This window comes from Mus caroli, chromosome 5 (assembly GCF_900094665.2).
Source record: "Mus caroli chromosome 5, CAROLI_EIJ_v1.1, whole genome shotgun sequence".
NCBI classification, from domain to species: domain Eukaryota; kingdom Metazoa; phylum Chordata; class Mammalia; order Rodentia; family Muridae; genus Mus; species Mus caroli.
This window is the reverse complement of record NC_034574.1, coordinates 107,341,295-107,356,144: the sequence shown is the minus strand read 5'-3', so window position 1 is coordinate 107,356,144 and position 14,850 is coordinate 107,341,295. Positions and strand designations below refer to the sequence as shown.

The window sequence follows — 14,850 nt, the reverse complement described above, 5'->3', positions numbered from 1 at the left end:
CTGGGGATCGAGGGAGCATGGCTTTGAGGTTCCAAAAGTCATGCACTATTCTCAGTGCCCACCTGCTCCCGCTCTGAGTGCATGCATCCGTGCATGTGTGCTGCTCCAGCCGCCCTGGCACGATGGTGATGGGCTCTTGTCTATCTGGAGCCATTAGGTCATTTTATTAGAGCAACAGAGAACTAGCACATCTCACTAAGACTCTCTTGCCCGGTGACTCTGCTGTGCCCAGGTGACAGTTAAGACCAACCAGCACAGAAACCATGCGGGCGACAGTGAAAAAGGAGGAGAACTTACAAAAGGCCAGGGACGCCCTTCAGCTGACACATCCGACGACAGTAAAAACTGTGTCATTGGCTTTATGCTGGCAGACTTTGCACTCTAACTCTTTACTCTCAAGAGTACTACTTCGGGGATAAGAAAAAAGTTTAAGGCTGAAACACCACACTAATCGCTTGGCACCCAAGCTAACTTCACTGCTTCCAGTTGGGAAAAACAAAAGAAAATCCAGTTCTACACTTTAGAAAGAGGCTCAAACCAGGACAGCACAGTTTCTGCACACAGCATCCGGAGATTTCAGCCTGGTCCATGTCAGTACAACCAGGGAGAGAGGTGCCGGGGGCACCACCCACAGGCACAGCTCACAAGCACGTGTGCCTCCCGTCTGCCAGCGAGGGTCAGCAGAACCTTTCCCTGGCTTTCTTGCTCTTCAGCCCTCTCAGGTGATGGATGAGTCAGCTGCCCCACTTAGCTGTGATGCCACTATGTGGTTAGCAAGGCTAGACATGGCAGAGAGCTCACCATACAGCTGGGTGGGGGTGGGCGGGATAGGGAAGATAGGGACCAAGACTCGTCAGCACACAGCAATGCAGCTGGACCAAGGCGGGACTTGGGGAACAGATGCCCTGCTGCTCTGAGAAATAACACACATTTGGGAAGGGTCCCCTGTGCCATTTACTCAAGCCCCAGGTATAGATGTAGGATACAGGCATCTCCACTGTGCAAGACAAACAGGAAGAATCAGGAGCCTGTGGGCTCTCAGTCAGACTAAGTTTTACTTCCTAGCCTGACCTCCCCTGCTGTGTGACTGAGGAATTATGACCTCTCTGAGCTTTGGCTTCCGCATCTATAAAATAAAGAGAAGAGAAAGTGGGAGGGAATCAACCAACGGCTGGAGGGAGCCCCGGGAGAAGGTGAGGTTGTGATTTCCAGCTACGCACACTTGAGGGCCTAGTACTGGGAGGTTTAGTACGGGAGGGTTTAGTACTCAAGGGCTTGGTACTGGAGGGTTTTTTAGTTTGTCACATCTTCCAGGATTTTCACTATATTCCTGCAAGGGCAATACTGCCAGTCTTCAATTTTATTTAGTATTACAGTGTGCATGTGTGTGTGTGCGTGCGTGTGCATGCATCCATGCCTGTGTGGGAGGCTGTGCCAGCTGAGGCCTGAGGTCAGGGGACGACTTTGTGACCTCCTCTGTGCACCTTTATGAGAATCGTGAGGCCAGTGCAAGTGAGTGAGTGCCTGTCCCATGGAGTATCTCACCAGCCTGCATCCTGTTTAAAAGTTTCTGAGCGTGCTCAATGATCTGCAGACCTGGAAAAAGCAGAGTGCTCTGGAGCGGCCTGGCCTTAATGAGGTCATGGATTGCTTGACCAGAGAAATGATGGGCCCTGAGTTTCCATGTTCCCTGCAGCAGGGTCCAGTGTATCTCAGGCTAGTCTCCATCCCACCATCTAGCCATGGGTGACTGAGCTTCAGATCTTTCACCTCTACCTCCTATAGACAAGCGCCACCATCCCCAGTGTCTACAGTGCTGGGGATCAAAGCCATGGTCTTTCCGACTGAGCCGACTGGCTATTTAACATGGCGGTGGTGGAGAACGATAGAAAACTGTCCGTCTTCACTGTGACACCCCCTCCCCCTTTCCCCACCCCTCACTGAGTGACAGCAGACAGGACAGCAGTCGGGACAGGCTGAGGGGCCAGGGAGCTGGGACTGCTTCCTTTCCGGTCCTTTACAGAAGATTGCCAACGCGGGCTTGGCGGCGGCCCCATGCAAAGGGGCTCCACCGAGCACAGCACCAGGAATGAAAGCCGACAAGCCAGCAAGGTGAGGAACTCCACGCTCAAGTCATCCTGAGCGAGCTTGACAACCGCAGCCTAACTTCCAGGACCAGTTAGTTCCCAAGCCATCTCCAACTCTCATCCCCAACAGATCACAAAGTCTCTAGAGTGGTTAGCATGCGGCTCTCCCCTGTGGGTCTCAGAACTGAGGTCTGACTTCTCGGGGGAAGCCTTTCATGTCTACACACTTGCACACTTTGCTGATATACACAACCTCGCACACTCTCTGTGGCTTCAGATGCCAGCATCTCCCACCTGCGTCCCCGGCCCTGTCCTCTGAACCCTCCCCCTGCCCTGGGCTGGCTGGCCCTCCTTCTTTTACTCTTAGAAACTCAAAAGAAAAAAATCCCTCAACACAGCCGCTGGCAGGATGAACCCAGTTCACCGTGAGTCATCTCCTTCAGATCATGTGAGAAAACTCACACACACGGAAGGCTGAGGGAAAGTGTGAATGTCACAAAACGTCACTTTCGCTAAGATGAACACCTCCTGCAGAGGCTGACAAGGTGGGCAGAAAGAGAGCCAGGAGGGGAGAGGGGAGTGCTGGGGTAGCCAGCCTTGAAGCTGGCTTCTTACCGCAGGGCCAGAGAGAAGGCTGCTGTTAACATGCCTTTGGACAGACAGGGCCGGGGCCTGGCCAGGCCTCGGGTCAGCAGTACCTGAAAAGAACAGTCCAGCCGTCAGCCACGCACTGAGATGCTGTAGCTGTCCGTTCGTTTGAGGCCAGCCTGGTCTACACAGTAAGTTCTAGGCCAGCTCGGTTACAGAACAGACCCTTTCTCAAACAAAACAACCAGAAGGCAAAAGGAACACTTCAGATAAACTGCATCAGAACGGAGCACGAAAGCATTCTCACAGTAAACAGCTAAGAGAATGAGTGTCTGTGAGCCGGGTATAATGCGCCCCTGCAGTCCTGGCTTCCCTGGAGCGCTCAAGCCTGGGGCTTTGAGCTTGGCTGGGGCAGCATGGTAATCCCCAAAAACACTGAGTGAAAAAAGCCTCATGAAGTGTGACTTAAGCACACTTCTCAGCAGTCCAGCCAATGGCCACAGTTGACGCTTCTGGCCGACACACGGCCGTGTTGTGGAGATGTGCGACTGAACTGGGAGCCCGCCATCCTAGCACTGCGCTGAACAGAGTCAGGTCAGCATTCCTCTAAAGCCAAAACACCAGGGCAGCCCTCTAGAACCACCGACTTCTGTCCACTCTCCAGCTGAGAACTGCCGTTATGGTATGGACAGAGGAGCACCCGAGGTAGCTGAGGCAGAAACACACCGTCCCCCTCCACCCTGGGCCTCCTTCTGGGACCTCAATGTCAGCCAGGACTCTGGCTTGCCCTTGTTGCCATTAGCTAGAAGTCCCTAGTAGTGAATGCCAGTCCTCCCTCCCATGACAACAGTGACTGAAGTGACAGAAGAGGATGCTGCGTCTTCAACTCTTCCTGAAAAACCCATGTTATGAGGAGCATGCAAGGCACGTGTACACCCATGGGAACCCAATGCAGGCACTGCAGGGGACATTAGGGATGGGGCCACAGACCTGCAACACAGAGTAAAGTCCACGCTGGTTGAGATGGCCCATTATATTTGCGCAAATGTGGTTCAGGGCTGGCCGAAGGCTCTCACCTAAGTGAAGAAAACAGCTTGAGAAGGCAGTCTCTTGCCACAATGTGACCAGGGGATCAGAGGACGGACAAGGCCTTGGGGACACAGGGTTGAATGAGACAGGTCCCCCATAGGCTCAGGTGACTGACTGTGAAGGAGTGGACCCTAACCTTAAGCAAGTGGGGCTTTGCGGGAGGAAGTGCATCACAGGGTGTGGGGGTAGGTTCAGGTTGTCCCACCTCCACCCGCTTTGTTTCCTGCATACAGACTCTGGTCCCCAGCTGCCAGCCAGCTCTTCCTGCCTGCCAAGCTTAGCCTCAGGCCACAGTCCCAGGGGAGGGGACAGTCCCTGGGTACCTGCCTAGGTTCCTAATCCCTTAGGGCAAACCAGAGCTCTGGGAGGCTGATTCCCACAGGAGGTCTGGCTCAAGTGTTACCTGTCAGGTTTGACCCTTAGCCAGAAGACACCCAGGTGGCGCTTCCTTCTAGGGCGGGGCCATGCCTCCTTCTCCCAACCAGGACATGCTCACCCCGCAGGGCTCAGATCTTGATAGCTTGAGGACCCTTCCAGGTCCAGAAAAATATATAAAACAAACCCTTCCTGCTCACTCAAGGCATAAGATTGGCCAGAACACATATCCTCCACCATGTGTTTTAGATCGACCACTGACAATTTATAGCACTCAGTACTACAACAACAACAAAATACCCTGGAGGTAACAACCATGACACATGGAGAAACAAAGCAAGAAAAGAGGACGGACGGGTTCACTGCAGTGTTTTTTTTTTTTTTTAGGTTGACTCCACGGCCGTGAAACCTACTTCTGCTTGCTGGCGTCTGCTCAGCAGACTCCAGCTCTGTGCGCCACCGCACCTCTGGTGTCTAACAGTGTCTGGCATGTACACAGGTGTGTGCTGAGTGTCTGTGTCAAACACTGGGGACAAGTTCTGGGAAAGAAGGCGACTTTACAGTAAACGTTACGGGCAGAATAGTGTTATTATTCAAAACATTTACGTTTATTTATATGCGTAGAGTGCTCTGCCTGCCTATATGGATATCGCGTGTGCCCAGTGGCCATGGAGGTCAGTAGGAGACACTGGATCCCCTAGAACTGGTGTCTCGAATGGCTGTGAGCCACTGTGAGGGCTCTGGGAATCCAACCTGGGTCCTCTAACAGCAGTCACTGCTCCTAACCACAGAGGCACATGTCTGAACCCCTATTTTTTTTCTTTAATTTGTTTGTTTGTTTTTTGTTTTCCAGACAGGGTTTCTCTATGTAGCCCTGGCTGTTCTGGAACTCACTCTGTAGAGCAGGCTAGCCTCAAACTCAGAAATCCTCTTGCCTCTGACTCCCAAGTGCTGGCACTAAAGGTGTGTGCCTCCAGTAGTTGCCATCCCCACAGGCAGGGCGCTGGGAGAGTCAGAAAGAGCAGGGAGCAGGGTCTTCACACCAACACTCGAAGGCAGGAGGGTCTCCACACATGATAATGCACACTAACACACAGGCTCAGGCTGAGCTCAGGGCCTCCCGGGCACGCACGGCAAAAGTGTTTCTCATGCAGCAGGGGTGGCCCCCGCCCATGGAAATGCTGGTTGGGAAAGATTTTTGAAGTGGGTCCTATGTACCTTTTCCCCGGATAATCTTCCATGTTGAAGTGTCCGTGAAGGTCACAAGCATGGTGAGGTACAGTGTGATGAGCCTGGAGTCTTGTAAGATCTCTGGCTGCAAGCAATGGAGGGAGATGAAGATTCGCACCCGCGATCCCACTCCACAGTGCATGTGCTTGGCCAGCTGCACAGCCAGTGCACATGCCAGCCCACTTTCAGCAGGAGCACTTAACCACAGGACCAAAGGCTGCCGGGAAGGGCGAGCTGAGCAGCCTTGAGACAGAAAGGATCCCAGGGTGCCTCACTCTCCATGCCTACAGATGACTTTATGCTGCAATACACACTGGTGGAGACTAGGGGCTACAACATGGCCTCACTACTTACTGGCTGTGTGATCTTGGAGAAGTTTCTTAACCCCTCTGTGCTTTGGTTCCTTATCTGTTCACTAGGGACAGTGGCACTGATTTCTCACAGGGCTTTCTGAATGAATAACAGCTTAAATGCAGTGGACCCAAGTGCAGCGCCTGACACGTACATAGCTCAGCCTGGGTTCTGCTGCTGCTGCTGCTTCAAGGGGCACGGTTTCCCTGGTTTGCAAGAGTAAGCCAAGTAAACACCCGATGGCTTTCTAGGCTGAGACCCTACCATACATCTACCTGGGATCCACTGTACATCCCCAGAGATGCTGCAAACCCCAGGTGCACAAGAGAGAGCACGTGGAGGCCTGGCAGCCGACCAGCCAGAGCACAGAGCTTGCTTCCAGCTCCCACAATCTTATACACCTGCTTCTGTGCCTAACTGTTCTTAGGTTTTCTCTCTCTTTTTTTTTTTTTCCCCAAAATGTTTTACAATCCTTTGAAGTGTATGTGTGATGTTACGTGACGTGGGTGCAGGCAGGTCAGGACTTTCAGTGTCTTTCCCTATTGCTCTCTCGTAGTTTTTGAGACAGGGTCTCTCACTGACCCTTGAGATCCGCATCTCCCCTAGGTTGCTGAGATTCACTTGACTCTGCCGCCCACCACTGGGCTTATAGGCACTCGTGGCATGCCCAAAGTTGATGTGCAGGAGGTTCAGATTCGGGTCCTCTGACTTGCACTACAAACACTCTTACCCACTCAGCAACCTCCCTGGCCCTGAAAGTTTCTTGTTATGGAGACTGTGGCCAATGCAGCTGACATTAATGTGTCCTCCTAAGACAGACCACAGGACCTGCAGCATCTACCCACCTCTCTCCCAAACAGTGGCCCATCAGTTCTCTCCCGGCTATTAGACCCCCGAAGGCACCAACAGTGAACGAGGCAACTGAGGCACCAGGTGAGGGTAGACCTGCTGGACTGAGTTGGGGTGGGCTTACCTTGAGCTGCCCTAGAAGCTCACAGCAGTACCATAGGATGCTCTTGATCTGCTTAATCCACAGCAGCGTGAGGTCCTTGGAGAGAGCCAGGGACACGTACCACACCTACAGCAGCAAGAAGCACGGCTGTGTGGGCAGCCTGGCTGCATCACGAACATGCGACTGAGGCAGTGCGACTGCACGGATGAGGAGGGGAAGCAGCAGGGACCGAAACAGTAAACCTAGGGCTCCCGGGCCTCTAATCAGAGGCAAGAGCAAAGCACAGCTCTGTAGAGGAAGACGAGGCGTTGTCCATCTACCCAACACTCGGCTGCACCTCTGTGAGCTCCGCAGAGCTCGCCCTGCAGAGCCCGCAGGAGGCTCTACAGCTCCTACCTCTGCACTCACCTTTGGCTCATTCTCAGCATCCATGCTGTTCAGGATGCTGCGACACAACTTCTCCAGTCTCTGTGGAGGCAGAAAAGATGGCTGTCAGATCTCCAAAGTGATCAAACGTGAGAGAGGAAGGCGAGTACATGCTTGGTGGGTGTATACACACACACACACACACACACAGACACGAAGCATGCAGGGTACGTGTCAGGTGATCCATATCATACACCCAGGATCATATTTAATTCCTGCTTAGAGACATGGACATGACAGGCTTCAAGGTGGAGACTTACACAGCTCCTGGGCCCACAGCTGTGTTTAACTCGGTGCACTTCACATAGAAACCCAGAACGGAGCCTCCCTCGGCTCCACTCTGCAGCTTAGGCTGGCCTCTAACCTGCGGCACTCCCGGCCGTCTCAGCCTCCTGACTCCCACTGTTCCTAGCCAAGGCTGTCGCAGACTCACAGTGCCTTTCTAACCTGGGCCCAACACCTGGCAGGCAGTTCCGTGAGTGCAAGCATCAGTCTGGGCCTTGAAGCTACCAGCCAAAGCCCTTCATTTTAACCCTTATATGCAAATCAAGAAAAAGTAGAAACTGGAAGAACTGCTCTGCACCTGTCCCTGAAAAGGGCAGGGTGCCACAGTGTCCTCCCCGTAACGGGGTCACCTCCTGGAGCCCGAAGGGCCTCGTCTTTGTGACCATTTGTCCTCCTCAGCCGGGCTAAGGAGACCTTGCCTGTCAGGTTTCCCCTTCAGGCCCCCCAGTGGTATCCTGAGCGTGATCACAGGCACCTGCTGTAACTGCCCTCAATCGAGTGGCACAAGGGCAAAGTGGTGTAAGGACTGATGCACAAGTCAGAGACCAGCACTTCATCTTAAGCCGAGTATCGAGTGCAACTCAAACCCCAGTGCCTTTCCAGGAAACTGGAGCCTGGGCAGAACAGGGAACAGACCCACTGCTCTCTCGGGCGGGGCCTTGGCCCTGCAGCCCACCACTTGCAGACCACCGATTCCTGTTTGCTGCTGTGCTGTCTCTGGTGTCCTTCAGCTGTTGATGCTCATACACATCTGCGGATAATTCCTGTCTGTAACAGTTAACGTGCAGAGACCTCCAGAAGCAGGGGGGGCTCAACCTCTCCAAAGACGGCGGGCAGCTGTGAACTCATGCAGGGGGAGGCGTGGGGGTGTGTGTGTCTTAAACTAAAGGGTCCCGGCACAGGGAGAGAAGCCTGCCTGTGGCTGTCAGGGCTCACCTCGCTATCCTCGGTAGTTTTGCATATGAACAGCAGTCTCCTAGCAATCTTAAAAATACAAAGTGCACTTCTTTTGCTGGACCCAGACTCATCAGCACTAAAATACTCATCAATCTCTTTCCTAGAGAGAAAAAAAGAGGGGGGCGGGGGGGGGGTGAAGACATCCTTAGTGAGGCTCGCTGAGCATCTGGAGGGCTTCTCCTGCACGGGAAGAGGGGCTGCTCTCACCTGATATCTCTGTGCAGTCGCCTCCGGCAGAGGAAACTGCGGACTAAGGCCTGGATTGTCACAGCTGAGCGCTCCCGCTCCTTCTGCACCAGCCTCTCTTCTCGTGCCTGCCGGGCTCTGTCGATGAACCATGCTCTGGAGGTCTGAGATACAGTGAACATGTTTGCAAACTGACACGACGAAGCCTGTGAGGACAAGAGAGGAGCTGGTGTGGGTCACCGTGTGGAACACACTCAGCAGGGGCTGGTGTGGGTCACAGTGTGGAACACACACAGCAGGAGCTGGGGTGTACCTGGCAGCAGCAGAGGCGCTCAGCAGCCTCCATTCCCCCCAGAGCTCATGGCTCTCCTGACACCCTCAACTTCCTACAAGCTCCTTTCACACCACCCATGGAGACCAGGGACACCAAGGCTGTTCTAAATAATCACATGTTCTTAAAGGATGAGATCGGTACTGGGCATAGAGCCGGGGTGGGCTCCCTGTAAGTTTAAGGAGAGCCCAAAGCTCGAGTCATCCCGTCCAGAGAGCGCCAATTAACAGCAGGTGTCAGAGGTTCCCAGAGGTGCCTCTCCTCTCTGCCACGTTCCCCACTCAGCAGGTAAGAAGGTGAAGGAATAGACAGACGTGACGGTGTTAACACCACTTGGGTCACCCGCTCACAGGTGTTTACTGCTGCCTGTGCTGTGTCCAGTCACACGTGAAAAAAAAAAAAAGGGCTTTTCGCTTTTAAAATTATCTTAAAATATTTTATTACATTTTCTTTGGGCAATTGTGAATGAACAAGTGTGTTTGTATGGTGCCTGTCACACCCGTGGCCTGGGAATGAGATTCAGACTGTCAGGCTGGGCAGCAGGCCGCTTCTGATCTCAACTTACAAACATCAGTGTGTGTGTGTGTGTGTGTGGTGTGTTGGTGTTGGCAACTGTGTCATGGTACATGTGTAGGGGTCAGAAAACTGTTTGAAGAGTCCGTTTTCTTGACATGGGTTTTGGAGCTCAGAATCAGGCCACAGCTCTCTACCTGAGCCATCTCGGCACCCTGGGGTCTTCTTTACACGTGCTGGGGCCAGAGAGCCATGTCATGGGTGAGGAGCACTGCTGCCCGTGCAGAAGCCCCAGGTTCAGGTTCTACCCTGGCTGTCCTGGAACTCACTCTGTAGACCAGGCTGGCCTCGAACTCAGAAATCCGCCTGCCTCTGCCTCCCAAGTGCTGGGATTAAAGGCGCGCGCCACCATGCCTGGCACGAAACGTTTTTAAAAAGCATTTAAAACTACATTTATTTTATGTGTGTGTGTGTGCACGTACATGCACACATAGGACGCGTGTGAAGGATGGAGGAAAACATACGTGTCAGTAGTCTCTTTCCACCAAGTAGGTGCCAGGGATCAAACTCAAACCTCTGCACCCGAAAAGCCATGGGTTTTGTTTTTCACTTGTGTATGTGTTGTGTTTCCATGAGTGTGCACATGTGAGCACATACACACACATGGACGACTGAGGGTGACGCTGTCTTCCTCTACTGCCCTGCACCGGATTTACTAAGGAAGGGTGTCTCAGTTGAATCCAGTGCTACGCTGAAATAGCCTCAGGGACCCCACTTCTGCTCTGAAGTGCCCAGCGAGCTTACAGATGGTGCCACACCTGCCCAGCACTGGAGGATTCTGGGAACCTGAACTCGGGGCCTCCTTCGTGCATGGCAAGAGCTTTCCCACTAGTCGTGTTTCCAGCAGCCATAGCAGCCCCTTTAATCTGGGCAGGGGACACTGCACATAGCTTTCCTCTGGTAGGCCGAGCAGGAGAACTGCACCTCCTTGCTGATGGGTGCACTGGGGGTCAGAGATGAACACGGAACAGTATAGAATTGCTACAAACTGCTTTCACCGAAATCGGGTGGCTCTGACTGACAGCCAGATGCACATGGCATTGACCCACTGAGCTCCTAAATGGGTGATTTCTTTAGCTACCCCAAAACACAGCACCACCTGCCCAGCTGACTGAATCATTAACACGAAATCCTGCTGAAACCCTGAGTTTGGAAAAGCAACTTCACCAGGTTAGGTCACTCGAAGCAGCAGCCACTTTGAAACACACGTAGAATAACAGGCAGGCCTAGATTTCTGTCATGAGCACACTCAGGAACCTCTGCAGTACCTCTCCACCCCCCAAATCAAATGGAATTTGCTGGCATACTGCTCCATCCTCAAGAAAATGGTTGTTCTGTGCATGCTGGTCAGACACTCTACCACGAAGCTCCATTACCAGCCACTCCCACCAGCAACTCCTGAACTACATCATCACCACAGGCTGCTAACCACAGGGAGAGGAAGGAAGCTGGAATGAGAGGGGGCAGCCCTGTTCCTAACTGTTCCCTCCTTCTTCAGGGCCTGCAGAGCTCACCTGAGGACCTGCCTGTGCAGCGGAGATGCTAGGTGACCATCAGTGACCTCCTGCAGCCTCTGGCTTCAGAGGAGTTGGTTTTTCTGGCCTAAGAAAGATTCAGAATTAGTTCCTTTTTTGTAAGCATGGCATTGCAACTTTGTTGAATGTAAGTAATAGACTGTAGGTTTTTAAAACTGTCTCAGGGCTAGAGAGATGATTCAGCAGATAAGATCCCACAGAGGACATGGGTTCGAGTCCCAGCATCCGCACAGCTGCTCACAGCTTCTGTAACGTGAGTTCCAGAGAATCCAATGCCCTCACACAGACATTCACACAGACAGGCAAAACACCCATCTACATAGAATAAAAGTAAATTATTTTTTAAAACCCTCTCAGTCTCCCCTAACTACATTCTAACCTCAAAGTAACCCCAAAGGCGACGCAATGTAAAAGATAATCACCCTCCACATCGTTTCAGGGCTTCATGCCTTAGAAGTGAACGCTTTAGAGAACAATGGCTGCCGGTGAGACAACCGGCTCCCACTTCTCAGTGACAAGGCAAAGTGTGTGTGCACACATGGAAACCATTCTGCAGGGAACCAGGTCTGGCCTGGTTAAGGCCGAGCTCCCAGGTAAAAGTGAAGAGCAGAAAGCAAATCCAAGTGGCCATTGTGACAAGTAGGATGGTGGTGGTGGCAGGGCGCCCCTCCCACCCCCACTTCACAGAAAGCGCAAGGTGTGGCAGGTAGCACAGAAAGAGGTGCAAGGGCCTGGGTCACACAGAGCTGGCACCAGCCCCGGCTCTGTCAACACTGCTGGGAGGCAGCCTCAGTCTTCCATGTTTGACAATCAGCCTTGATGCATGTCATGAGAACGGACACCTGTGTACCATGGTTCTACGGAGCTGCTAACAGAACAGTGCAAAAGCCCAGGGGATGTGTTACCTTTATAGACACAAAAAGTTTTTTTTTTTTTTTTCTGTTTGAACTTATTTTTATTGTGTTAGTCAGTGAGAGCAGTTCCCGGGAGGGCCAGAAGAGGGCATCAGATGCTCCTGGAGCTGGAGGTACAGGTTGTCTTGAGCCCTGTGACTTGCTGCTGGGAATGGAACCCAAGTCCTCCGAGAGCAGCAAGTGCTCTTAATCACTGAGCTCTCTTCCAGACTATTTATTTTATTATTACCACTTTTAAAAATCTCCTCACCTGCACAGTCCCAGTAAGCCGTTTCCCTCTCTCCAAATGAACTAAGATGTGCCTGGCCCAGCACTTGGGCCATCAAGTCCTGGTCCTGTTGTTTATAAACTGTCAACGGTCAAGTTCCTGAGAGGTGCACGCAGGGCTCAATGCATGACTACAACCTTAAGTCTGCTCCTCAAGATATCCCCTCTCTCGGCTTCAGAGATGGCTCAGTGGCTATGAGCGCTGACTTTTCTTGCAGAGAATCAGGGTTTGGCTTCTAGCACCCACAGTTCTAGTGGATCCAATACCCTCTTCCGGTCATGGGTACCAGGCATGGACATGGTGAATGCACATACATACATACATACATACATACACGTATGCATGCATGCATGCATGAGAACCACACATATACTTAAAATTTAAAAATAAATCTTTAAAAAGAGAGAGAGAGAGAGATATCTTCCGTGGTAGGCAGGACCCGGGAGCAGGAGAGGGCCTCTCCTCCCAGTGGAAACACAATGACTGCATGCAAATGGGACCCAGCACCCGTGACTCCCTCAGAGCTCTCACTTCTCCCCAGGACCTCTCGGGATTTGATCCCTTTCTCGAAACTATCCCCATCTAAGAGCGTACACACTGGCTTCTGCTTGCACTGCACAGTTGCTAAGCTTTGTGAGTTTCTTCATTCTCTTCTGTCGCTTTTCCACTTGCACAGCTCATGAATCAAATCAGATGCACCCTTGGGCATCAAGTTCTTCCCCTGAGGGCCACAGAGAAACACCACAAAGACTGTAATCAGAGAGGCCTTCAAGTCAGAGAGAAGGAGCCTCAGATCTTGTTCACCCCGACTCTACCTCACAGCATTGTCCCATGAGCACTCTGGGTCCCAGGTTCCTGGGATAATAACAAGATTCAATTTTAGGGTTGTTAAGGATTGCATGGAACACTTGCCATTCTTAACCCTAATCTAGTCACTATAGTATTGAGATGAGGAATAAATGGGAAAATATTGATAACTGGCACTCGGAAAAGCTCATCACACCTAAGGAAGCCTTACTGCACTGTCCTTACAAAGCTGAGAACCTGGTTTAGGGAAGTAAGAGTGCTCTAGGTAGAGAAATCAGAAAGCAATCAGTCGGTAAGGAGGGACGTGGTTCGCCTAAGTGTCTCATCCAATAAGGGCAGCAACACGATGAGACGATCAAATCTCGCCTCCCTTGGTCTGGGTTATACACTTAGTAAGCTGCAGAGCCAAGCTTTCAATGCTAACAGACAAGACTTTGCGTTACTTCTACGTCCCCAGGCAACTTGCTTAAAACCAACCTATTTGGTTGAAACAAACTTCAAGAAGCACAACAAGTTGCACAGGAGTCCAGAGTGTGAAGTAAAAATAAACACAAGTTGCTGAGTGACTTTCTTTTATGGTAGAAGTCACTAGGTTTCCAGGCCTAAGGGCCACCATCTAAGTGTAGACCACATAGTAGACATTGTAGATCTATTTAACTAGGCCTCCCTTTGGAAGCCTATCCTGTGAGGCTACAACACCCCAATTTTAAAAGCCTAAGACGAGACAACAGCTCTTAAAGAAACCATTAATAAGCTAAACTATTGCTCTTAGACAGCTACAGCCTATCCAGATGGGGAAACAAAATGTAGAGGGCACATAACTCGCCAGTGTCCTCACGCATAGTCCCTGACTTTGAGTTCGCAAAGGAATTACTTATCGGCAAGTCAAAAAGGCAAGGTTCAGGATTCACACACACAGAAAGGCACCACAAAGAGAAGTTGAGAACGCCAGGCGTTCTGTGGCTAGCTAGGCTTAAGTCAAAATACGATCCAGTTTTTCCAGCTTTTGATCAAGAGCCGTCAGGAACCACACTAAAACGTATTCTAAAATAACCTCCCTAAAACAATCTAATTTCTCCATTTACAGAGGAGAAAACTGAGGGTCAGAGATGGGACTGGATTCACCCAAGGTCACACAGCGAGCGACAGCACCGGGCTCGAATTCCACTTGGGGGTGATCCGGAGGCCCGACGCCTCTCACTGGCACGGATATCAACAACCACGAGAACAAGTCCGTCTTGTCCACAATCAGTTGGCTGGCAAGGCCAGTCGCCTCGGCACGGAAATCAATGGAAGGGGGACACGGAGATCCCCGAAGCCCGCAAGCCAGTCCCTCCTCCGACTTCACTCAAGCCAAGACTCGGCCCCCAGACAGCCTCCCTCCGTCCCTGGCCCCGCCGCCCAGAGAAGCGCCCATCCTGTCCTCACTCTCTACCCGCAGTCCGGAGATCTTTATCCGTTCGAGGCCCCGGCACTCCGGGTCCGGGCCGCAGCGACCGCCGCCTTAGCCCGATCCCCCCGAGGTCCGCCAGCCCCGGGGCAGCGGCCGAAGCCCGGCCGCCATCTTGCCCCGGGTGTTGTGTTCCGAACACCTCTTGGGAAGCAAGCAATTATTCAGTTCCGGGAAACAACAGTTCCGCACTGCTTCTTTGCCCATGGAGGAGGTGTTGAGGGGAATGAAAAAAAAACAAAAACAACAACTCCTTTCTTCTTGTCATCTTCTTTAGCAGCCGGAAAGGAGAAACAAACATCCAGAAGTAGGACTAAAAGCCTGACTCGGCCAAGGGGAGGCGGGAACGGTTGATAAAAAGAGTTCATCCCATCTAGGGCTTACGGTGGGGGGGGAGGGGGACGTTTTAAGAAGTGTCCCTCTGCGGGGCGGAAGTGGGGTGTGGA

The 14,850-nt window shown here is 52.1% G+C and overlaps 1 protein-coding gene across 2 annotated transcripts in view; it reads right to left on the bottom strand.

The window, feature by feature from the left end:
- Ube3b (ubiquitin protein ligase E3B) overlaps positions 1-14,749 on the bottom strand; it is a 41,338-nt gene extending 26,589 nt beyond the window's left edge. Inside the window, exons 1-9 of one of the 2 annotated variants that reach the window (XM_021161955.2) lie at positions 14,383-14,749; positions 10,945-11,032; positions 8,548-8,732; positions 8,320-8,440; positions 7,081-7,140; positions 6,694-6,798; positions 5,358-5,454; positions 3,666-3,751; positions 2,703-2,785 (exon numbers count right to left, since the gene is read on the bottom strand). In XM_021161955.2, coding sequence (XP_021017614.1) covers positions 2,703-2,785; positions 3,666-3,751; positions 5,358-5,454; positions 6,694-6,798; positions 7,081-7,140; positions 8,320-8,440; positions 8,548-8,708 — 713 coding nt within the window. In that variant the 5' untranslated portion in view covers positions 8,709-8,732; positions 10,945-11,032; positions 14,383-14,749. The remainder of the gene's footprint in view (positions 1-2,702; positions 2,786-3,665; positions 3,752-5,357; positions 5,455-6,693; positions 6,799-7,080; positions 7,141-8,319; positions 8,441-8,547; positions 8,733-10,944; positions 11,033-14,382) is intronic. The other variant, XM_021161956.2, reaches the window with a different exon arrangement.
- Positions 14,750-14,850: the final 101 nt, after the last annotated feature.